Genomic DNA, 25,950 nt, shown 5'->3' with positions numbered 1-25,950 from the left:
CTGACTGAGCGAATGAACCCTATTGTAAACTGAATTAGCGTCATTACATACGTGTGTTAAATTTGATTTAGTGATAATCGAGTGTGTTTATGCTGGTCTGTGTGGAGAGGATTGTTGGAAAAGTGATGATAATGTCCGCTATCACTGTCAATTGCCAGTAAACACTTCATCTGGCTGCTGAATCTTCACGTGACATATTATAAAGTCTGTATTATTAACCCTGTCATTAGGCACCATTCTTCTTATTTTACGGCGCCGTTGTTCAATCGGGGAATGCTCTCTGTTGAGGAGAAAAGCAAAAATTTGTTGCGGATACGGATTATCCATTGTCCCGGTAGTCGAAAAGGAGGCAGAGCTGTTAAAAAATGCTAGGAGCTAACTGGGCGCAGTGTTGCCAACTCCTCAGTAAGGAAAAATCGCTATTGGTTGTCCTAAAAGTCGCTAAATGACGTCATCGCCTAATTTGCATAATTGGTCATGCTAATCTAATTGTAACCTATTGTTGTTGGAGAGAGAAATAACATTGTGGAAGAGACAAAGTGAGTAAAAAACATCTTAAATGCATTTAGAGTTTATTTAGAACTACAAATTAAATTTCTTTTAGCAATTAATGTTTGTTTTAATGTCACAATTCCAACCCTGCTCCTTTACCCGGGCTTGGACTGGCAAAAGTGACCCGAAATAGGCACTCTGGTAGAGTTACTTTGTGTGTTTATAAGTAGTTTTAAACCTTGTGATCCACAAAACAGCATAAGAGTAAAAGAGTAAAAGAAGAACTGACTCCGTTACAGCACCCACTGCTTGTTGAGAGTAAAAGCGATACGCGCTTTCACATCTTTGTCGCTAAGGGGTCTGAAAACTCGCTAAATATAGCGACAAAGTCGCTAAGTTGGCAACACTGACTGGGCGCTAACCGTATCATTCAAATATATTGAATGTCGCAATGTTGGCAAAGAGAGGAAGTGACGTAAGATTTGCGCATGCGGGGTACCGATCGGGTTTCCGGTACAGATCGGGTAGTGACAGGGTCTATTAAACGCACCATGCGCACAGCAGAAAAGGGCCATTGCCATGTAAATGTGTGGTTAATTCTTCACAAATATATTTTTTTTAAAAAAGCATTTTTAGGCCTGTTAATAAAATTAATTCATTTCTGCTCTTAAATACCTAAAAAAAAAAGAAAAAAAAAAAAAATTCAACTGGCATGATGTCCAATTGTGTGCCAAAATTGGACATTTTTTGTACAACGTGTGGATATTCATGTATTGACAGTGCTGTAATTTTTCCACTGTTTCACTGTAGAAACATAAATCTTTGCATAGATGATGTTTATATGTTGGTTACTGAATTTCTGGAATGAATTGTGAACTGAGGCATATTTTTAAAAGAGTTATATGCTAAAAATAAATAAATAAATAAATAAATTAGGCGAGGATAAAATCTACTTACTTTTTCTGTGTTCCAGTCTCAGTAACTTTGACACAGTAATATCTGCTTCAATATTTACACCTCTGATGAAATTTCACAAGTGTTAGCTTTATTTTGATACCAAGATTATAAGCACAGAGTTTGTAATTGCAGAGAAATAATCAATTAAATTTGGGCATTGCATTTTCGAGCAGGAAGCTCAGAAACCCCTTGGGGCTTAAGAGGCTAGCTGAGTCTCCAACACAGACTGGGCAGTGAAAATCTCTTGTGGAAAGAGAGACAGAGTTAGGCCCAGTAGTTTGCACTGGGCTATTTATAGGGTCCAAATCCCTACCATCACCCCTTCTTCCCCCACACCCCACCAACCCCCCTGTGTACAAACTTACAGCTACACAAACACACGCTGGAAACAAGAAAAAATAAAAACATCCAATCATCTAACATACACTTGTTTCCTTATCCTCCACCACTTTTTTGTCATTTAATGAGGAACCTTATTCAAATGTCGGTAAAGAGAAAGGCACATCAGACAGTGTGTGGTTGGAGGGGTGAGGGACGTATAGCCTTTCACATCAGTTACCCTGGCCAGACACAGCTTTAATCACCCTTGAGAGCAACTTATGTGTGCATGACTCTGCAGAGTTGTCAAAGATGGAGAGAAGGGGGGAGGAGGGGAAAACAGAGAGAGAGGAAAAGAAAGAAATCTAAGAAAGAAAGTAAATGAGTGAGAGAGGGATGGAAAGCAGGCCAGGGAGCCCCGGACTCACTGCACAAAGAGCCTCATTGTGAGACTCCTTTGACTCTTTCCTCCCTCCCAGCCTCCATCTCTTCCTCTCTCACATAGCCTCAACTTCTCCCTCCACCTAATTTCGCTCCTCTCCTTTGGTCTTTTTAAAATCAGTTTTTCCTCTTCATTCTAAAATAGGGATATTTCTGTCACAGCTTGTCCATAGAAATGGTAAATACTCTGTACTTGGATAGTGCTTTTAAAGCTTAGCCATGGCCGTTCCTTTTACTGTCCACTGTTAGTGACAAGTAGCAATCAGCAGAGGCTACTACAGGTCACTTTGCTTGGCTCCCGTGGTTACAGTGACTGGTGCACACATGGACATTACAGGCGGGCCTTCAGGTCCCAGCTCAGATTGTTAACTTAGGTTAAAGCAGTGCTGGGGTATGACACACAGCTGAGGGGCACTGAGGGTTTGAGGTGTTAGGAGCATCATTTTATTGGATGAATTTGGAGTTGAACAAAATACCCTATTTGTCTCACTCAGGAGTTTCTTGATGTGTTTGGTAACCCAGGGATAGTTCAGAAAACAGCGGATAGTTTGTACAACGACAGAGGTGTCCACAAGAAGATGGCATACACTAGGGGTCGGCAACCTTTTTGATGATTTTTGATGCAATTTTCTGAAGACAGTTAAACTTGTCAGGTAGTGATGTCCAGCAGGTGAAAATGCAAGCTCCATGAACACTCACAGCTGTGGATTCCAGCTGCGTTCTTAGTTCTGCAAACTTTGACCCACACAGAGTCGAGGTTTTCATTTCTATCAGCTGCATTTCAATGTCGCATTAACTCAGCCAGTTAATGCGAGACAAATCCAGCTGCTCATTAAAGCTTTCTGGTTTGATCAGAAAAGAAAACATTGGTCCATACACCTGAAAGTCCCAAAAACACATTGTGAATTCTGTCTTGAGTCTACGGATGTATCAGTGTATTTCCGCGGTGCTGATGCTGCGCTGAGCGGAGAGCTCCTGAAGCATTTGAAGTGTCAACATTGCTTGAAATAACTGCCAGCTAGCAATGTCGCTCTCACCGGTAGGCTAAGTGATTTTTAGCCAATTACAAGTTGAATCTGATAGTTGGGGTTGTTAGCTAAGATACCGTCATTAAGAAGCGGCACAACTAATGTGTCTATGCGAGCTAATTTGCAATGTGCACCGCTGGCCCGGCCATTTATTTTTTAATGCACCCTCTCAGATTAACTCATTGCGTGTTGTACCCAGGGCTGGACTGGGACAAAAAAATTGGCCCGGGCATTTTGACTAGAGACCGGCCCACCATGTATTATAGGAAAAGCCATAAAGCCTTTGAATGAAAACAAACGCTGTTGTGACAGTGATGCACACTGTCTTGTTGGTATATGTATGAAATCATACATATACCAACATTTTACATCAGATAAAAACTTTGGTTGTAAGATTCAGATAATTATTTATTAAAAGCAAGACATTTTAAATGAGAATAAGAAAGTTATTCTCATGTTAATGCCCTACCTGGCCCCCTGGCAAAACTTTGCTAGAGCCGCCCCTGCACAGTTACCAGCTGTCAGCTGTCAGCTGCTTAGAAAAGGATCCTGGTGTTATTTGTCTCTCAGAAACAGTTCATAACTTCCCTTCAACTCATTCATGTCACCTAAAAGGTAAACCTGTTTCTCCATCACCTGTTCAGCTCTGATGATTCAGTAAGGACATCTCCTGGTTTCGTCTTCATGTTTCCCTCTCACTAGATATCCAAACCGGTATCATGACCAGCAGCTTTTACAGCTGTGGCTCCAGCAAACATCAGCTGATACTAGAAATTAATATTAAATAAATTCTAACAACAGCTGATCAAGCTTAAACGTGCTGCTGTTGTTTAACGCGACATCTGCTGGTTTCCTCTTTCTGGCGCAAAGTGGACGATAAACAAACAAGAGAGAAAAGCCAATCAGCTGATCATTGATCAGTTTCATGATTGAAGTAGCAACAGGAGAGGGAGGGGAGAGAATGAGAGGAGAAGAGGCAGCTGCAGTGTAAAGACACAGAATAACTCCAGCTTTGTGTCTTTTTTCATTCTAGCTGAAGTCCGGGACAAACAGTTTCTTTTCAGCTCAATACGAAACGCGTAATATTTTCCCTGAATACGGGACGATTCAGTTTTTTAACGGGACAGTTGGCAACTCTACTATCTAACCTTATGAATAAAATAAAGTTCACTATCAGTAACATCATAGCACCCACCCAGCTGTAGAAACTCCATCATGCTAGCTAGTACGCAGTACGAATTACTGTAACTGACTGTAAAAAGTCAGCACAACGAAAATAAACTACAACTAAACTTGGTTTATATCTGACCCAGATAGACTGCAGGTCATAACTTCTTACCTGAAGTTTAGTTCACCTGACACTCGGACTGGCGGCTGCTTCGGGTCTCTTCTCCTGCCTCCCCTTTCCCTCATCCACCTGCTGGCCTCTGTGGAAGCTCCGCCATAGCCACCACCAAACAACTGAGTTATTTTTACACATCGGCCAGCATCTGGCCAATCCACCACCTCTCATTATTTATACCATTACATGAAAGAAAATAAATAAATCATCGGCCCATAAAACCAAAAAAAAAAAAAAATCACCATCGACCCAGCGGGCAAATTCCCGGTACGCCCGATGGCCAGTCCAGCTATGGTCGTGCATTAAAAACAATTTTGCCAAAGAAACATATGGGCCTTCAGACCACTTCTTCACAGTCTCAGCTGTGCCAAGTGAAAGCATTGGTCTGTGCCTGGGCTGATGGCGGACCAGGTTTTGCCTTGAGAGCTGCAAGCCTTAATGTCAGCACAGAGCAGGGACCCGTGTCCCTTGGTAGCGAAGTCCACAAACTGAGTGAAATTGGAACAAAGTCACTTCATTTCAGTCCCCAGAAGTCATGAGGAAAGTACACAGGTGCAGAGGGTAGTCTTACAGTAACAGACTTGATGATATAAGCCATGTTTGACAAGCATGTGAAAGGAGAAATGTAATCAACCAGCAAAATAGCATACAAACTGCTTGGGTATGTAATATAATGCAACTCTGCTACTAACACTTCAATAAGTGGGCTGCAGAAATGATCCTTCATGGTAATGTGACCAGGGTGGCACCATTTGCTGTTAATAAATGCAGCAAGTGCCGCCCCTCCTTCCTTGCCCCTCTTAAATTTGGTTCTGTTTGCCAGGAAGCATCTGAAAACAGTGAGTGGTAATGATGAGATCCAGGGTCTTTCATGCAGCAGTGTTTTTGTGAAACCCATAATATTCGATGCTCAAGGAAAAAATTACTTAGTTTCTCACTCAGTTTTATATTCTAGTAACCTCTGATACCCCATGAGGGAAAAACAAGAGATGCGTGTCCCCTCTTCAACAGCCTATGAGGTCTGGAGTCAGACAAATGCCTATACAGAGGAACCTGCCCGAACTTCTGCTGAGATGTTAGCTCTTGTTCTGCTCTCCTGCTCATACATATAATCTGCTGGTTTGTGGCATAAATAACTGAGTGTTGATTTGCTTGGCAACAGTATGATGTTTAAATGAAGACGGTAATAGCATCATTTAAAAAAACAAAAAAACAAAAAACAAACAGCATAGGCATAGATGGCAAAGTTCCAGAAAGTCCTGAGCAGCAGCAACACTGTGGGGAAAATAAATAAATAAAAAGTAGGAAATGGCTAGAAAAACAAATCTAACAGGCTGCATGTACAGCTGTTTAGATCTACGACTGCATAAAGGCCAACATTCACCACTTAGCTGGCATGTTCAAAGCCTGAAGATGGTTATGTAGCTTTGTCTTGTTCTAACACACATATAATTTAGTTGGGGGATTCTACTTTATTCAGCCCATCCCTGAAGTGTGACTTCTTCTAGCTGCCCCACTGTCAGCAGATACCACGCTGATGTCAGCGCCATCAATGCAGATGAATTAATGAGCCGGCATTCCTGCCAGTTCCAAGGTGTTAAAGCAAATGTTAGTGTTGTAATTAGTTAAAGTAAATGTAAGTGTGTCCCGGCATTACTTACCAGCTTGTTGGAACGTGACCACGGTTTGTGGTGTGGTGTGAACTGGTAGGGAACGTGTCCTCTGCACGGAACTGTGGGTACGACTGGGCATGCTGTTACTTCCTCCAGGATTAGCAAACCATGGACCCTGAGGAGGACATTTCAAGATTACATAGCAGAGAATGTGCAATGATATCCAAAGTCTCAGTCTTGGTGGAAATGGGTTTAAAATTTGTACAAAAGTTTTTGTTTCTGCTCTCAAAATGTAGTAAACTGAAATGTTCACCAAAACTCTGCTTGATCACTATCAGGACATTGCCAGAAAAAAAAAAAAGGGGGGGAAAAATTATTTATAACTTCACATTATTACGAATGAATGTGGATCTGGGATGCACGACAAATGTTTGTTGTTCTTTTTTTTCTTTTTGTGATACAAGGAAAGTTAATTTTGAGAAGTTCCTGCTTTATTTGAACTTAACAGTACCAGACCATAAGCATGGACTTCAGAACTCACACTGGCCTGTGGATTACGTAGTTAAGATTAAATAGAGAAATGTAATAGGTAAAATCCCATTTCTTCATTATGATTCAATGCACAAATTACAAGACCAAAGATTCTGCTCCAACTTCCCTACCGTTCCCCACATCAGCGCTTTGGCTAAAACCTTCACTGACCAAAAACATGAATGCATGAAATGTGCAAGCTTGAAAAAACTCATGTAAGACCACAACTTCTTAAATACTTTCATTCCCCACACTCCTGTCTGAATGTCTAGCCCACACCTAATGACAGTCTCAGACGCTCACCACGTGAATTCCTCACTGTAACCTGCCCATTATACCCCAACAGCACTGCCACATGCCCCTCCCCTCACCAATCCACCCCACCCACCCCCACCCCTCCAGCGCCGCAGGCCAGGGAAAAACAGGAAATGCCTGTGCACTGTTCTCACTGCCTCTGACTGGCCCCCTCTCTCTTACATATATATAGACACACACTTAAACACTCCCTCTCTCGCTTGTTGTCCCTCCTCCTTCAACGGCACGGCTACCTCTCCCAAAATATGACTCACACATTTCCCCACCCGCCCTCCTTCTCCTCTCACTGCACATTCACACACAAGAAGGTCCAGCGTGACGAGGAGGAACTGAGGTATTTCCTCCCATTGTAAAGGATGAGAGAGCGAGAGAGAAGGAGGGAAAGAGAAGGAGGGACAGAAAGTTTTCCAGTGAACTAGGTCAGCCCAGACACAAGCGTGCCAGGATGGGCCTGAAACAGCTCCACAGCTCCTCCTGTTTCAATGTTCTGCACTGACGCAGAGCCTCTGGTATGTGGGGTGACCTGCCTATGAGTTCCATCCACCTCACTTCATTTGCCAGACACCACCACCACTGTTACTCTTCCTCACCCTGCATTTCTTTGTCATGGAATAAAAAGACTATTTCAGGCAGAATACATGCTGAAGAAGGAATTCTGCTGCCCGAGGTACTGTAAACATCCTGGAATGTATTATTATGCACTACAAAATGTTCCTTTGTACAGTCACATACACCACTGCCATTCACCACAGTCCCTTTAAACACACAATTTAACTCCCATTTAGTACTTATTGAAGTCAGACTTAAGGAATCAGTACATGCTGTAGTATATTGTAAACATAAATATGACTGAATCTATATAAACCAAGTCTGCTGAAAAGAGGGAACACTGCGAGGGGGTGTGGGTCAGGTGGTAGTGCATGCTGAGGTTAGCGACTCAATCCCCTGTTGTTCAGTCCATGTCAAAGTATGCTTGGGCAAGATTGTCGCCCATCTATTGGAGTGGGAGTTTGTGTGAATGTTAGACAAAAAGGGCTTAGGAATACATAAAAGCATTGTAGGTGTTATATTGGGTGAATAAGAAGTGTAGTAGAAAGCGCTGTGATTGCTCAGAATAAGTAGAATAGTGCTATTTAAGTACCTCTCAGTTCAACAAAACATCCTCAACATGCCCAGTGTGTGGAAGTAATAAAAAAAAATTTCTTTGAAGAGTTTAGGGATAAGACAACTGATTAATATTTTGTTTAGTTTTTGAAACAAAAACATTAAATCTGCATTTTCTACATTTATAAAGAAAAAAGCTTTCAAATATTTTAAACTGTAATAGCTAATCCACAATATAAGGACAGATTAACTGAAGATGATCAATACCCACAAATTAGCTGATAACCTTGCAGATTATACAATACTGGTAATACAAGTTGGTTATTATATGCTGGTCTTCCTGTATGTGTCCTTGTTGTCCACTGGACATTCAAGCGTCCTGCTCTTCCTATTTGACGACTCATATCTGCTAACTGGTTCAAACAATCTGCTTATTTGAACTCACATGTCTTCCTTGCTTGGGACCGGTGGGTGTGCTGCTGGAGCTACGAGGTGTGGGTCCCAGCAGCCCCCCGCTGCCCAACAGGCCCAGCCTGGCACCCGGCAAACTCCGGGAGGGCATCTGGAACTGGTGAAGGCTCCTCCTGGCTGACACACTGCCCCCAACACAGCCAGTGGTAGGGAGAGAGTTGGACTGGCCAAAGCGGCTGCGACAGGACAAAACAAAAGTTGTACAGAGGCGAGCATTGTCTAAGGTGTTTGGATGTTAAAAAGAACAGCAGCTGTGCATTTAAATAATATGAAGCACAGAAGAATCTTTTTGTAAAATAATTATGCCAACTTTAATTTTCTTCCATTTTCAGGAAGCTGTGCTGCTGGATAGATAGAAAAAAACATTATATGCAAATTTCACTTGACTAAAGTAGTTTTAAATTGACATTTAATGCATATGCTAGTTTGAAAGTAATTCAGTCCAGTAGAGTATAATCATCCCAAAGCTACAACACTGCACATGAATACAGAACAGTTTTTCCTCAAACTTAACTTGAACTGGCTTCTTTGTTGTCTACATTAATTCTTTAACTGTTAGACGTAAATAAAGTAGTTTGTGTAAAAATTAGCCACTAAATTTTAACACATTTAACTTTTGCTTCCCACTTATTTAATAATTTTCACATAGAAGTCTGTCTTTTTAAAAAAATGTTTTAACAAAGTTCGTCAAACTTTTTCAACTGTCTTTATTACAGGAAATACCACTGGAAAATTAAGACTATTGCTCATCTGTGTGCATACCTCCTCTGCGGTCGGTACCCTGCAATGTCAAGCAGGTTTTTCCTCGGAATGGACCGGAACAGCCTCTGGACCTGTTGTTTCCATGACAACAGTCTCTTCTTCTGCGTCTCAGTGAAGGACTGAGAACAAGGGAGAATGGGGATTATAAAATCTGGGGTGAAGTGAAGCATTACTGCTGAAGAACATGGCTCAGTGTGGCTCATGTCACACAGCACATTTACACCAAAGCTCAATGATGCTAGGCAAAAACACAAGACATTTAACAGACAAAGAAAAAGAGTGGCTAGAAATGATCTGTTATTTATGGTAAGTAAATAACAGATCAGGGACTAATTGGACAACTGCATTTCATTTAATTAGACATATTATTACTAGTTAAACTGTCCTAAATTTCAAATGTATTAATATCAAATATATAATATCCTGTGCTTCTAATCCCTTTAAACAACATTAATATTGGTAATACACAAAATTAACTTCCATTATTGTAACTATCTGTGAACAACTATAAAATCTATTTGCTGATATATTTCATTGACTGACATTTTATTTGGTATTTGGGGGAAAAATGAATTGCATTGAACTGATACTACTATCAGATATAAACATCAAAAGGAGGGGGTGGCTACCTCATGGATAAGGCACTTGTCAATGAGTTGTAGGTAGCAGCTGATGTTGTCCTCGTCTGACCTTGACACCAGCAGCTGTGTGCAAACTGTGGACAGCACAGATATGAAAACACAGACATTAAATCCAACTCATCCCTTGGCCCCAGAAATCAATCTCAATTGCATGTTGTTGTGAGGAGCTCACCTTTGCCCATAACACGAGTGAACTGACCAGGTATATCCCCCTCAGCGATCACACTGGTGCCAGACTCAGCCTCTCCTCCACTTCCCCCACTCAGGTGGGAGCCAGGTGCGGCGCTTTTGCCTTCCGGGGTCAGCAGAGGGCGATGCAAAGAGGCCTCTTCGCCACCACTGAAAGCCTTAATAGGAGTCATGATCATTTGGTGGAGCTCCTGGAGTGGGGCACGAAGGTTACCGCCCTCTAACACATCCTGGTGGCAGCAAATGACATCAGGTAAAGATGGTTTTTACTTTACAGATGAGATCCTAAAATCTAATGAAGTGACAGAAGAATTGTATCATTGCGGGGACCACATCTATGTAAAAACATTTATGTAAAAGTGTGCCAATTCTAACCTAGATAATGAATATTTAAGGTGTAATGTGTGAAATTCAGAATCACAAGATGTTGCACAAGCAGATGAGCATCTCAAGCAAAAACAAAGAGACACACCTCCCTCCACGTTTCATTTAAGCTATTATCAGAAAGCTTCTGACACGCTGGTCAGACCCAAGCATGCTGAAGAGATCACATCTGTCAGCTGAAGCCAGCTGAGAGAAGACAAGCTGGTGGAGATGGAGCAAACAGGGAGGTGCTGCTTAAAATCCTACCCCAATGAGCTAGATTTGGATAAATCAATTGACTAATAAGTGCACTTCTTCTTCAGGAGCACTGACCAAATGCTCCAGATTGCACCCTGCCATTTCAGTTTTACTTTCACTTTCACTCTCTTCTTTTTATGATAATTAGCCAACCGTTTCAAACAGAAGGACTCACATGCAACAACACGCACGCAAGGCGTTTCTGGCTTCAAAACACAGAAGCTCAGATTACAACACAGATAGAGGGAGTGTGACTTTATTCTATTCTATGCTTTACTCCACCATATCATCACACAACAAATTGTTCAAAATTGTACAAAAAAGGGAAAAATACAGCTTAATTTCCTTCACTTATGTCCACACACGTCATATCAGCCTACCTCCCACACTACACACTTCAAAGCAGTAGACAAGTCTGTGTGAACTCAAAATACCGAGCAGCAGGTGTCTTGTTTCCCAAGCTCTTCAAATGTACAGTAACATGCTTTTAAAATGATTCGTCATTGATGAAATCATTAATGGAAAGGTTAAGCCTGAATTTAGCTGCCTCAAGAAGTTGTGGCGTGCCCTTGAGCGTCATTGTCTTGCTCTGAAGGCTGAATGAAAGAGTGCAGGGGTGGGGGAGGCAGACGGGTTTAAATTAGGAGCCCAAAAGTCTCTTTCCTGGATTAGGTGTTCCCTTAGCTGTCATCTCAGATACATAACACCAACACCACAAACAAGCTTTGAGGTGGACTGGATGCAACATGTAGTCCTTCTGACCTTTTCCAGGCTCCGGAGTAGGTTCTGCCTCTCTTTGAGCTTCTGAATGCTGATAACAATCTTGTGCCGTGCTCCTTTAGTGACTTTCTGTTGGAGGAAACAGTTTGGCATCAAACATCTCTTCTCATTGACAATACAGGCCTAATGCAATGATAGCTCTCTTACAAACACAGTGTGATAAGGTTTTTCCAAATGGAAAGAGGTTTTGTGCTTATTTTTTAAATAAACATGAGTTAGGCCTGTCTTTTTAGGACAGATTCTCATTACTTAAAACGCTCTGTTGGTTTAGACTACATTAGCCTTTCATTTGGAGATTGGAAATTTTTGTTGATGATGACTCCTCTTGGACATTTTGTTCACAACATCTCAGTGAAAATGTGCACTTCATTAGGTTCAGCCTAAAAACGAATTAGCAGCACCTGGAGGAAGTACGCAACTTCCCAGTGGACGGAGTTGTGTTAATTTTAGCTACATCCGCTGTTTCAGAATAGCCTATCCATGTCCTTACACACAAGCATCAAGAACTAAATGTCTTGTACCATTTAATACAACATTATCAGGTTTCAACTTGAGTAGATCTGATGTTTCTCTTTTTGCAATTCTGGGCCCTATGTCCCAGAGGTACATGCTCATCTACTATTTGTTTTTTTGTTTGTTTGTTTGTTTGTTTTTAAACACAGACTTATTGCCTTGCATACAAATAGCAATTTCTGAATTACTGTGCAAATATAAAGTTGGTATCTGTATAAAATTTGTCCAGAATAAAAGCTATACTAATTGTAGAAATTATTACTACATCAGCTCACTTTGTCTACAAGTACGTGGGTGCACATGTGTTTACCTGTGCTTCTAGTTGCTCTTCAGTCAGTGCCATCATCTCATCGTAGGTCATTGTGGAGAAGAGAGCGGCGTACTTATGGAGACGGAGACTCTTCAGCCAAGCAGGAACATCTGAGGGACAAAGACATATCACATAATCACTGCTGCAGACGACCAAACAAATGGGTCAAACTACAGAGGATGTTAAGCTTATTGCTGACACATCTTTGTACTAACGTAGAATAATAAGGGCTGCTGGCTTAGCTTTTTTTCTTTTCTAAAATATGCAATACTTTTTGCCTGTTTTGAGGACTGATTTGCAGAAGTTCAGAGACCAAAAAGGCACACCGAAAACCCACCCTCAATCTCCACCTACTCTGCCTGGTGTGATGTGGCTTGTGATTACACAAAGTTTCATGGTCTTTGAGAGCATTTGATCACTGGCACTTTTCGATTTAGCTGAATCATGAATAATGTGATAAAAGAGTCCAAAACCAAGTCTGTAATGCAGTATTTCATTGTTAGACTATGACAGCAACAACAACAGACAACTGAAAAACAAAACCCTCTAAAACAGATTTTACAAATGACAGTTTGTTCTCTTAGAACTATCAATGAAAACTGTCAGAACTGCATTCCTATTTATCTGAATGACTGCATTTCAAAAAAAAAAGAAAAAAAAAAAAAGACCCAGACGACCAGAAAGGGTTTCATGCTGTGCAGACACTGATCGCCTCAGAGTAAGGTCAATAAGGTCATTAGTTCTGACCTCTGCTTCCTCTCACAAACTGCACGACTGGATTAACAACTTGCCACGCCCTTTTACTGAATGCTTGTAAAGCACAAACAGCAGATAGTCATAAGTTTCCTCATAGAAGTGGTCCATATCAGTGATGGAGGAACCAAAAGAAAATAAGTGATGTAAATAAAGAAAGTTTCTTTGCCAAAGACACTTTAATATTGTAATATAGTGGGACTGATTAGTGGACAACCTGCTCCTCCACCTGAATCACATCCAATTACCGGTAGTAGTAAATGTCTGAAAGCTCGGCTGACTATAGTATTGAACCTAGTCTGTCTCAATACTCATTCCCACCAAATCAGTCAACCTAGGAGAGTACTTTTGATCTAAATAGGGGAGCCTGTCATTACCCATTTAACCTCACTGATAAATTGTTTTCATGTTTCATTTTTGTGAAAGCAAGTGTGGACTTCAAAATCAGTGGTTAGTTCCGACATCTTAATTTGTCTCTTGATTCTTGGAAATTAAATCTATAAAGTTATCTTAAAATCCAATATCTAGTGACTCTGTCCCAGAGTTGGCATTGCTATTTCGGGAGTTCTCCTTATTCCCTTGAAACTGTTATCCATCTATGCGCATTTCGACTGCGAGTCAGCCACCTCACTCCAATGTTTGCCATAATCCAGTAGGTCACGAATATTGAACAGGTCTCTTTCTTACTCACCCCTCATGCCACTGCCCTCTTCATGAAAGGAACTGCGATGCAGACCTGAACCTCCTCCTAAACCAGCATCCTCCAGATGCTCACTGCCTCCACTGCCAGAGGAGGCGATGCTGCTTTGTGGAGAGAGAGGTGCGTGGTCTGGGGCTGGGCCTCTAGCAGTCCGAAGATCTTCCTGGGAAAGCCATGCGTGACCCAGAAGCTGGTTGTTGGGGCCACTCATGGGGGGTGTGAGGGACACTGAGCGCTTTAAGGGACTGTGCTGTTGGCTGCCACCTCCACTTGTAAGGACTGTAAACCAACAACACCACTAGTCACTCAGACTGACTGGGAACATTATATAGTTCACGCACTCCTGTGTTCAAGAACACTGAACATGAAGTCATTTTCTTTACATTTTGGCGATCTATAGGCTTCTAATCCATATGTATTTGGACAATGACAATGACTGTGTACACCACCACAGTTGACTTGAATCAATATGTGACTTGAGCCCAGACCTTAAGGTTGGATCCAAGGGTTTGTTTGTTTTGTTCTTTGTTTGCTTTTTAAATAAAAAAAATAATAATAATAATAATTAATGAACTGTTTAGGAATTACAGCTATTTTTGTACACAGTGCCTCAAATTAATTAGGCAAACTAACATTTTAAATGTTTATGTTTTGATGCTGCTGAGCTCGTGTGTGCATTCTTTTTTTTAAATCAATGTATCAGATTACTGATTGGGCAACTCAAACTTTTTGCTGTCTCTGATTGGTTTATTTTGGTTTTTCAGCCTATTAATGGCCACCTTCACTTGCATCAACATCTCTTTGGACCTCATATTGAGAGTTCCAGTAAATAGCTACCAAATAAAAGACCAACAACATGAAACTCCTCGGTCAGTCAATTGCCCAATTATGTCTTAGCTTCTAAAAATGGGGGACTGTGTACAAAAATAGCTGCAGATCCTGAACAGTTAATGCAGATAATTGTTAACTCTTCCACTGTCAAACAGTTTATTGTGCTATTGACCCTTCTTTGGTGTCGTTTATTCGAATGGATGATTGAAGTCTGAAGAAATGAAGCAATTTAAGAATTTATTCATGTAGCAACCAGGTGCTTCAGTATAATGTGGAAGAACCATGAACAGCCACAACCCCATGGCACCTCCTCCTCATGCTGAGCAACAGCTTCTTTTCTAAGCTTTGCTTCTTAGTTCCAATTGTCTTAGGCAGAATTTGTACTCATAGATGAACATAATATTCCTTGACATGTTAAGGTGCACATGTTGCCGACATCAGCGCTAACGGGTCCGACAGTGACAGATGGACTGATTGACCGCTTTTCTACTCTCTTGGAGTACTCAAAGCGCTCTATACAACATGCCACACACACCCAATCTCACAAGCACTGACTCTAAACTGAGTGCTTTTCTAACGACATTCACACACATTCACACTCCGATGGATGAATCAGAGAGCAACTTGGGGTTAGTCTCTTGCCCAAGGATACTTGGCATGCAGACTAGAGGATCCAGGGATCAAACCACCAACCTTCCAATCAGTAGGTGACCTGCTCTACCTCCTGAGCTACAGCCACCCCAATAATGATCCTTCCGCAGGCTGGCTGTCATAGCAGGCCTCCCGACCACCCTATGAGACGGGCTGTGTGTAGTCTGTTCTGGATTATCTGGGTAGAGACCCATCGGCCATATCATCCTAACTGCAAATCTGTAGATGACTGCCATCATCTTGGGACGCCCAATTTGCAGCCTGTCTCCAACATTTCCTGTTATATGGAACTTCAATTGGGAGACTGTACTAGCTCTCACTTCAAATCGTGCTGCATCTTTGTTTTACAGAACATCAGCTTGAAGTTCCCCTATGGCACACCCTACCCAGATCAGTCAAATTTGGCATGCCTGGAGCAGACACCAATTTTCCACTGTAGCAAGGTCGAAGCTCACAGGTGCTGCTTATCAGAGACTAATTGGACACCTGTTTATCAGCACCTGGGATTCCAGAATCTCAAACCAACAGTCAATAGCTGAATAAGCTGTTTGGCAGTGGCAGAGAAGATTTGGCAAGTTTTTCCATTGGCACAACCCATGTACTCCACTCAATCGCCAAATGCATTTCCAAATATGACACCAGTTATTGCCAAGAAGCATTGTTACAACAAAGAAATAAGCGACCAAACAAAGTAGTTCAGACATTAAAGTAAAATGAAGTGTTTTTTGTGCTATTGGAAGAATGCGGCTGCATTTGCAAAACAGAAAATACATACGACTCTCAGGTTTATCTCCCCTTTGTGCTGCATCTCAAATGATGTTGTGCCTGTTTAATACATGCACTGCATTTTCTGCCTGGGATTTTATGCAAGTGTACATTCTCAGTGTGTAAATTTATCCTCTATATAGAGCCCTCAAAAATTCCATAGTTGGCAAAAAAAAAAAAAAAAAAAAAAAAAAAAAAGTAGCACACAACATGCCTCTTTAGGGCTTACATTAATCATAATCATCTTGTTTTATTAGAGTACTCAAAATCAGAATTTCCTGCTCACTATAAACTACAGCTCATCTGTGACATAAGTAGTTATTTAGATTTAATATCTGAAGTTTCAACCTCCAAGCAACATACTAAACAATGCCTGTTCAATGACCTGAGGAAATGTTTTTCCACTGTGTAAATAACTTAAGTAAATCCATCGACCAAGATATCCATTTGCTTGAAAAGCCTTTCCTCTTCATTTCTTCATCTTAGTAAGTGAAGTCTACTCTTACGGGGTCAAACCAAGGTTACCATTACTACTAAAATAGCAATACTTTCATCTCAAAACAGTTCTAGGATCACACATTTTCCTGAGACTGTTGAAGTGGATGAAGAGAATGAAAAGGTGGAGAAGAGCAAACAACTTTTTTGTGTCGCCTGTCTGGCAGGGTAAACTGCCATCGATAGTCCAGGCTCTCTCTCCTCCTCCTATATGTGGTGCTCTTACTGTTGGCGCTATGTATAGGACTTCATGGGCTCCGTTTAAAATAGGTGCCCAGCTAACATTTCAAGTTCCACTCCCTAAATATTAGCCATTTTCCCTAAATACAGTCTGCCACAAAGGCTGCCTTACAAGGGAAAGGATGGGTGGTATGTGCTGCTGTGGTTTGGACTAAAGCTTAGAGTATGGGTGGGGTGTCATCAGGGTGTTCTCTCAGTAGAACACAGGTTGATGTGGTTGGACCATGATACTCCTATACCCCTTAATGTGACCAGATGAAGACATAACCACATGTTGACCAACAATGTAAAAATAATTTTTAATAACTCAAATTAAATACCTAAGCCAAACACTGACTTTTTCTGATGCCAGAACAACCTCCCCGTGATCATTCTATAACTCTAAATGCCAACACATAAATACCAATTTGCTTTGAGTGTGTCCAATGCTTCTAATCATTTTACATTTATATTAAAAAAACAAACAAAAAAAAAACCAAACACACACAAGAAAATATACCTATGCTCTCTGTTGTCACCAATCCTGTACTGGTAGCTGGGGTAACTCTAGTTTTATCAGTTGTGAAATCCTATGATCTTGTTTGGGACCCAAGCTGTTAGCAGTCTAACATACAAGAGGATCTTTCTTGGAGCAGCAAGCAGAGCTTTAAATGTGCCTTTATTTATAAACCTTCAGCTGTTTCTTTCATCTCCCAGGAAAAAAAAAGAAAAGAAAAAAGAAAAAGAAAAAAAACAGAGCTCTTGCATTCTTGTCTGGAAATATCCTGCTCTGACCATAGTTATGTTCAATTCCAACAGCCCAGCCCTCCCTATGTGTTGTCTTCCAGCCAACACTCAGCCTCTGTAGTTGCTGTGTGGGTTCTTCAGAGTGTACTCGGTCTGGTCAGGGTGTATTAACTGCTGTGACTATTTGCTCAGTACTTGTTTACGTTCAGTGTAGAGTGTTTCTTATACATTTGTTTAATTTATTTATAATGAAACAAGTATTTAAAAACACTGTTTTTAAATGTGGCCTGCCTTTTTTGTGCTTTGTTATAGATGCTTTTGTGCTTTTTGTGCAATTTCTTTAGTGGGCCCTTATGAAACTACTCTCTCTGATTTAAATAGAGGGTTTAGACAAGCTTCAAACCTGAGCGTTTGGCTCATGGGAATATAAGCTGATCTCATAATTTTAAACTATTGCTGTATTTAATATGAACATCTATAATTTTAATAATTACCTGACAGATTACAAGGAAATGAATAATAAGTTATCAGTTGAAATCTGAAATTAGCAAAGATTTTACAGGATGTTGCAGAAATGTAACCCACTGTATTACAATATTTATTACATCATTAAATGCACCAGTCTGTGGCTCCTATGAAAGAAACAGGAAAGACAGGACAGGTTTTCACTTACTCGCGTTACTGCCTCCGCCAATTCCAACAGTATTGATGGTTGCAGGCACAGAGGATGATGGGTAGAGAGGGAGGTGTCCATTTTCGCAGCCATGCTGATGCCAGCCTCCACCTATTCCTGAATCCCTGGAGCTCTGCCACCCATTGAGGCGGTCATCTGAGCCATAACGTTGGTGGTGATGCAAGTAGGGAATGCCTGATGAAGAGGTGTTGGTAGAAGAGCAAGATCCAGATGAGGTCAGGGTCGAAGGAGGTGTAGACTGGTGGTGATGGTGAGGCCCGGCAGGAGGAGGCCTTTCCAATGAGTCTCTCTCTCTCTCCTCCAGGTGGTTGAGCCAGAGTGCCAGAGCAGCGCGGTCTTCAGGGGAGGTGGCGGGGTGGATGAGGGCGTAGGAAAGGAGCTGCCGAGACTCCTCCAGGTGATGGCCGTGCTCGATCGTGTGGGCCAGGATGCGAGGCAGCAAGCGCATGTATTCTCCCTTAGCTTCAACGTTTCCCGGTTTGAGCAGCGGAAGATGGGTAAGGACGAGAGAGATGACACGTTCCTTGGGCTCACTCTGCCATTGGCTAATTATACCTGCAGGACAAAATGAAGGAGAAAATTAATTAATAAAAAAAAAAAAAAAATTATACACACACACACACACACACACACACACACACACACACACACACACACACACACACACACACACACCAGTTTAAACAGTGCTTAAAGTAGAGATGGACGATCCGATATTACGTATCGATCCGATACTGACCCAAATTACTGGATCGGATATCGGCCAGAAATAAAAAATGTAATCCGATCCATTAAATATATATAAAAAAAAAAAAAAAAAAAAAAGCACCTCACAAAACTTGCTACACGGCATAACTCGGCTCATAACTGTAGCACGTCGCAGCAGTATGCATCACGTGATAGAGCAGCTGTGTGTATTTTGTAGCCTCACCAGCATTTCATCTCCGAGGAACTTATCCCAGAGAGAAGTAAAGCAAGTGTGTAAGTTCATCTCTGAATGTCTGTAAAGCATTCCCACGTTAAGCTTAACAACAGACATGTGGAGTGACTGCCTCTCTCTCCCTCCCTCTCCTGCTGCTACTTCAATCGTGAAACTGCTTAATGATCAGCTGATCGGCTTTTCTGTCGGGAGTCCGTCTCTCTTCTTTGTTTTTGGCCCACTTCTCACCAGAAAGAGGAAACCAGCGGCTGAACAACAGCAGCACTATTAAGCTTGATAAGCTGTTGTTAGAATTTATTTAATATTACTTTCTACTCGAGGATCTTTTTCTACGTAGCTGACGGCTGGTAACTGTGCAGGGGCGGATCTAGCAAAGTTTAGCCAGGGGGGCCGATAAGGCATGAACAGGGAAAATGGGGCACAAAGACATACTTTTCTTTCTTATTCTCATTTAAAATGTCTAGCGTTTAATAAATAATTATCTGACTCTTACACCCAAAGTTTTAATCTGATGTAAAATATATAGAAGTCCATTACTGTATATAGTAACTGTTAAGTCTAATATACCCTAGTAAGCTATAGTACTTTTTCCTTTGGGAAAGTACCATCTGTGAATTCTGCAATTCTGTTGAAGAAAGATGTTGAATCTATTTAATTATTCTTGAAAAATAATTTATTTCTGTGCATTCCCCCCCCCCTGCATCAAATTACATTTGATTACATCGATTAAGCATCATGAGGTGGAGGGTGGTTCCCTATTTTTTTTTTTTGCTGGGAGTTTGCAACCCTATTAGTTGGGTTGCTTAATATTTCTGCTAAGTACTCTTTAAAATACCAGAATAGGGAGGATGGAGTAGGTTTAAGTTTATTAGATTGATCAGTGTTGCTGAACTATGAAATATTTTGGGTGCAGTGTATTTTTTATTTTTTTTAAAAACATACAGGTATAACAGAATAGCTTTAGTGTTGTTATTTATTTAAACTTGAGTATAAACTTATATAAAATGCAGCAAGATATTAAAAAAAATATTTTATTGATTTATAAAAAAAAACAAAAAAAACAACAACACTATATCGGATTCATATCGGTATCGGCAGATATCCAAATTTATGATATCAGTATCGGACATAAAAAAGTGGTATCATGCCATCTCTAGCTTAAAGTAAGATTTGTTTTATGATATCTAAAGGAGCAGCAGAGGGGAATGTAATTTATAGATAGACAGATGAATTAGTGAACACATGTATGACTGAAAATAGAAGACACCAAGATGATGTCAGACCCTGCACCCCGCACCATCATCGTTCTATTTTGTTCCTTCTAAAAACACCCAGGTCTGTAGATTGCTAACGGAGGCCATACAGTTTTGGACATAACGTGGAGGTCATGGAGCTCTATTGTTGTCCCAGTCAGTAGGCCATAAGAGGTCCATTCCTATCATCTTGGACCAGGGCTATAGATACAAACAGGTCAGGGCAACAACTCCGACAGCCACACAAATAGAGACACGAGGCACTAAGAAGGCCGGCTTCATTTCCGGCTTGTGAGACACGTCTGTATGATCCGTCCACAGTAGTAATTCTTAACAAAACATGTCTTACTTTGAAATCCTACACATGAGGTGGGGGGGGGGGGGGGGAACAGAAGAAGAAGAAAAAAAAATCATCAGCTTATCCTCCTGTTCAAAGACATCCCAAGGTCTTACTGTGGTGATGTACAGCTCTCTCTGCCCTGTCAAGTGGACAGATGCAGCTCTGACTGGGCAGATGGAAGACCCGTAAACCCTGAAGCCCCCTAAACAAGGCTCGTGTTTACATCTCTGTGAAGTTGGACCCTTTACAAACATACAAGACACAGACGTGGTGACAGCAGTTCTTTATTTGAACAGTAAAAATACTGTGGCTTGCAATGGGACACAGACACTCCCGCTCCGCTATCACGTCCGCTCTCCTTTCTCCAACTGTCACTGTGAACATATAAAGAGTCACAATCACATTCACATCCCAGCACACCTGTTCACCCCGCCTCTGCGCCGCCCCAGGAGCTCACTGCGCCACCCCTCCTCTGCAGCCGGCCAGAGACCACACCCACGCCACAATCTCCTAATGAAAGATGACCAGGTGAATACACACATTTACTCCAGGCTGGTATGTATTTTGACGATTTAGTTTGCTTTTAGACTTCCTTGTTGTTATTTAGAGAGCAGGTTTATAAAAATTCTCTCATAATCTATAACCTTTCATTTTTACCTGATAATGAGACATTTAGTAGGATTTAAGGCAGAGCATCCAAAAAAGAGACACCAAATATAAGGTCACTGTCGGGACCTTCACATTTCAAGTTAACAGTAACAGCAAATATGCAGGAGAGACAACTGTTCAGTTTATACCTTTAATTTGGACAGACATCTTTTCATCTAAGATTTGTTCTGAAAACTAAATCTGTGCTCTGTTGCCAAACTCAAATTAACAGAGTTCTGTAGGTGGCAAAAATTTCTCCCAACACAATGGTCAAAAGTTCTTTAGACTTTCCAATCCTGCAATCAATTGTTGACAGAGGAAATCCCACCTCTGCAACCCCTCAGTGACCTGTAGTCGCCACAGAAACACAATAATACCTTAAGGGATGTTTCTACAATAGAAAACAAATAGGCCACTCTCTGAAAGAAAAAAAAAAAAAAAAAAAGAACTGTCCCTATATCTATTAAAAAGGCTAAAAGACAGGAGTCACGTGGGACCGCCGAGGAAGATGGCTGCTCCTAAAGCCTGTTGATTAATGTTCTGAATTTGGAAACGTACACTTCAGTTGTAGTCATAAAGTGGACACCCCTTGTCGACTTTGAAGTTTTTCAAGGATTACAGCCTTTGAAAAAAAGGCAGGTAATAACAAAGCAAACTTTTTCCAAAGGAGCTACCACGAGGAAGAAGCAAGCTAGCATTAGCCTCGTTCCGGAGCCGCCCGAAAACACACCTGTATCTGATGCCGCCTCTCCAGCAGCAGCGGAGGAAGGTACGGGGAGCGAGAGCTAAAAGGACAAAATTAAGAAAATGAATGCTACTCTTCAGGTCGTAGCTAAAGATGTCACCACTATTAAAGAAGCGACTAAAGAACTAAAAGATTCAGTGGAGGAGATAAAATTGAGGTTAGGAGAGGCGGAACACCGTATATTAGACATGGAAGATGCCAGCATGCTTACTGAGGCAACAGTGGACAAATCTGAGAAAAGGTTGGAGGTGTTGTGGTCAAGAGTGGAGGACCTTGAAAACCGTAGTAGGAGAAACAATGTACAGATTATTGGACTTAAAGGAGGCGTGGAGGAACCCGGGAAAGGGGATAAAAATGTAACAGAGTTTCTGGCCAAAACACTTGAGCTTTATGGAAGTGAATTTGAAATTGAATGTGCGCATTGTTCCCCTGTACCAATGCCAGAATCTAACGAGCCTCCCAGGGCCATACATGTCCGCTTTCTACGTTCATCTGCCACGGAGAAAGTACTACGGGTGGCCAGAGAGAAGCGTGGAATCGACTGGCAAGGCGCCAAGCTTTCCTTCTTTGAAGATGTTACAAGAGAGCTGGCGGAGAAGAGGAAAGCATTCAACCCGGTGAAGAAGCGTCTCCGAGAGCTACAAGTGAAGCATAGGCTGGTGTATCCTGCAACACTTATTTTTACGTGACAAAAGAAAATATTCAAAGACGGAAAGGAGGCTGAGAAATTTCTGCAGGAGTCGACTTAGGAGTGCAGAGCATAATGTAACAAATTGGAGAAATGTGTGTGAATTAAAAAAAAACAAAAACTAAGGTAACAAATAAACAATGGGTAGAACGGGGCTGCGGCAGCTGTGCTGCTGTCGGGGACAGTTAACGTGTCTCACGGACCAAGGAAAGTTTAGTGACTCAAGTTAAAGTTAGTTAGGGTTGGGTAGAATGGGAGGGAGGGGTTGCTTAGCAACGTTGTTCTGGGTTGTTATGCAAAGGGTGTTTGTTTTGTTCAGGTTTGTCTTTTTTAAGACAGCTAGTTTGATGGTACCAGATGGGTTTTGTAATATTGAGTGCCTATGTATATATTTGTGTTGTGTTGTAAAGTGCACAGGGAGTGTCCTTCCCCCATTTTTTATTAGAAAGAGATGAGCAGGTATACTAAAATAATATCGTGGAACATAAAAAGATGTGGGGGACCAATTAAAGGAGGAAGGTTCTGACATAAACATACAGATATAGCGTTTATTCAGGAATCCCACATTGCTGGAGAAGAAGAGGCAAAAAAGTTTAAAAGAGACTGGGTGGGCTCCATTTTTCATAATTCATACTCAAGTAAACAAAATGGTGTTTTGAACCTTATTAATTTAAAATTAAGCTTTGTGTTGTTGAAAAAAATATAATGATAAAGAAGGGCACACTATATGCTTGGAAGCTTTAATCAATGGGGTTTGAATGGTTTTGTGTAATATCTATGCACCTAATAAAGAATAAACCAGATTATTTTTTTTATTTTTTATTTTTTTCCTCTTCTTCACAGAATTAACAAGATAATAGGTGATCGTGAGGGGCAGGTAATATTGGCCGGAGATATCAACCAGGTGATGGATGGGATAATTGATAAAAGCAAACCCAGGGGTAGGTCTACACCCAGGGACAGACAGGCTATTCAATTGCTGACGGAGGATCTTTGCCTAGTAGACATTTGGAGGTTAGTTAATCCTAGTTCAAGGAAATATACATTTTACTCCAATTGTCATAAAATGTATTCAAGGATAGATTTCGCCTTAATATCAAAATCTTTGGTAGATTCAGTTGTAGATTGTGAGATTGGTGCCATTGCGATTAGTGATCACACCACGGTAGAGTTGTAAATTGATTTAAACACAGAACAAAAAGGATGTTGTTGCAAAACAAAAGTTTTAGTGAGGAATTAACAAAAGATCTTAAAATTTTCTTCAAAATCAATATGGGTTCCACACAAAGTAGCCACAGTTTGGGAAGCGTCTAAAGCATACATAAGAAGAAAGATAATTACATATGCGACAAAAGTTAAGAAAAGTGATTTAGAACGGGAAAAAACTTTAGATAAAGAAATGCATGAAATGGAGAAGGATTTAACAAGACAATACTCAAATGATAAATACCAGACTATCTGTAAATTAAAATACCAGCTGAATGACACTTATAACAAAAAGGTGGAATATGCCGTATTTAGGCTTAAACCAAAATTTTATGAAGGTGGTAAAAAGAAAGGTAGACTATTAGCGAGGCAATTGAAGCAGCAAGATAATCATAGATATATTATTTAAGTTAAGAAAGACAGCCAAGTGAAATAAATCTCCTCATCAAAATAAATAAATTTAATTTTCAAATCATTTTATCAAGATTTGTATACTTCTGCTGGTGCACTTAATGAGGAGGAGGTGAAGACATTTTTTTCAGGTCCACAATTATCTACTCTTTCTGACGAACAAAAAACAAGACTGGATGCGCCTATAAATGAAGAAGAGGTCAGAGCTGCAATCTCATCAATGAAAAATGGGAAATCGCCAAGTTTGGATGGCTTCCCGATTGAGTATTATAAGAAATATATTGATATTTTAGCTCCAGTCTTGCATAAAATTGATCTTGAGGCACTAGAAATAGGCTCCTTACAGAGTACATTTAACGATGCACTAATCTCCCTTATTCCTACCAAGGATAGGGATATATCAGACCCAGCAAATTACCGGCCAGTAAGCCTTTTAGGAGTCGATTGCAAAATTTTGACAAAGGTTTTGGCCTTCCGCTTAGATCAAATATTACCAGATATCATCACTTCTTCATCTCATGCACAAAAGCAAATCTAGTCTAGCCCCTGTTGCGGCCTTCTCTCTTGATGCCGAGAAGGCTTTTGGCTGGGTAGAATGGGGCTTCCTTATGCCAACCCATGCAAAGTTTGGGTTTGGGCCTATGATTTTGTAACTGGGTCAAACTGTATATTCAAGCCCAAGGGCAGCAGTTTTGACAAATGGATTGGTGTCAGAGTTTTTCCATCTCACTCACGGGACCCAGCAGGGGTGTTCTTTGTCCCCGCTGCTCTTCACAATATTTCTGGAACCACTGTCCTTAGCTATTCAAGCTAACAGGGATATCAGAGGTGTTCACGCAGGGAGTATGGAGCACAAGTTATTTCTATATGCTAATGACATCTTAGCAGTATTAACGGATCCCATTGAGTCTCTACCAGTGCTACACACATGAGTTGAGTCATTTTCAAGGTTGTCAGGTTATAAGATAAACTGGTACAAATCAGAAGGCATGCCACTATCAGCATCATGTCATTCTAGATACATTACTCCATTCAATTTTAAGTATTTACCTCAAGGTATGAAGTATTTAGGAATATTAAACCCAAAATTAGAGGATATTATGCTTTCAAATATCGAACCTCTCCTCCTAAAGATAAAAACAAATCTGGATAAATGGGGTAAATTGAATCTTACATTATTGGGTAAAATTAATGTGATTAAAATGATGGTGGCCCCACAGTTCAATTATGTTTCCATGATGTTACCTGTAAGAATTCCTTTACACATATTTAATCAATTTGAAAAGCTAATTAAAGATTTTTTATGGAATAACAAGAAGCCAAGAGTGAATATAAAGTAAATGTGGGCTTCTAAAGACACTGGGGGAATGGCCCTTCCAAATGTGAAGTTGTATAATTTAGCATTTGAAATGTCAAGACTGGGAAAACACTGGACA

At 40.8% G+C, this 25,950-nt stretch overlaps 1 protein-coding gene across 3 annotated transcripts in view; it reads right to left on the bottom strand.

Moving 5' to 3' along the window:
• samd4a (sterile alpha motif domain containing 4A) overlaps positions 1 to 25,950 on the bottom strand; it is a 75,770-nt gene that overhangs the window by 18,987 nt on the left and 30,833 nt on the right. For 2 of the 3 annotated variants that reach the window (XM_086294457.1, XM_086294458.1), the window contains exons 3-11: positions 18,263 to 18,838; positions 13,873 to 14,160; positions 12,429 to 12,538; positions 11,588 to 11,674; positions 10,188 to 10,434; positions 10,004 to 10,089; positions 9,375 to 9,493; positions 8,587 to 8,788; positions 6,240 to 6,366 (exon numbers count right to left, since the gene is read on the bottom strand). In XM_086294457.1, the coding sequence (XP_086150583.1) occupies positions 6,240 to 6,366; positions 8,587 to 8,788; positions 9,375 to 9,493; positions 10,004 to 10,089; positions 10,188 to 10,434; positions 11,588 to 11,674; positions 12,429 to 12,538; positions 13,873 to 14,160; positions 18,263 to 18,838 (1,842 nt within the window). The remainder of the gene's footprint in view (positions 1 to 6,239; positions 6,367 to 8,586; positions 8,789 to 9,374; positions 9,494 to 10,003; positions 10,090 to 10,187; positions 10,435 to 11,587; positions 11,675 to 12,428; positions 12,539 to 13,872; positions 14,161 to 18,262; positions 18,839 to 25,950) is intronic. The other variant, XM_086294459.1, reaches the window with a different exon arrangement.

This window comes from Aulonocara sp. 'chitande type north' Nkhata Bay, linkage group LG1, assembly GCF_057382095.1.
Source record: "Aulonocara sp. 'chitande type north' Nkhata Bay isolate Kocher_YH1m ecotype deep benthic linkage group LG1, A_spYH_male_GT1.1, whole genome shotgun sequence".
Classification (NCBI taxonomy): domain Eukaryota; kingdom Metazoa; phylum Chordata; class Actinopteri; order Cichliformes; family Cichlidae; genus Aulonocara; species Aulonocara sp. 'chitande type north' Nkhata Bay.
This window is presented reverse-complemented; position numbering and strand designations above follow the sequence as displayed.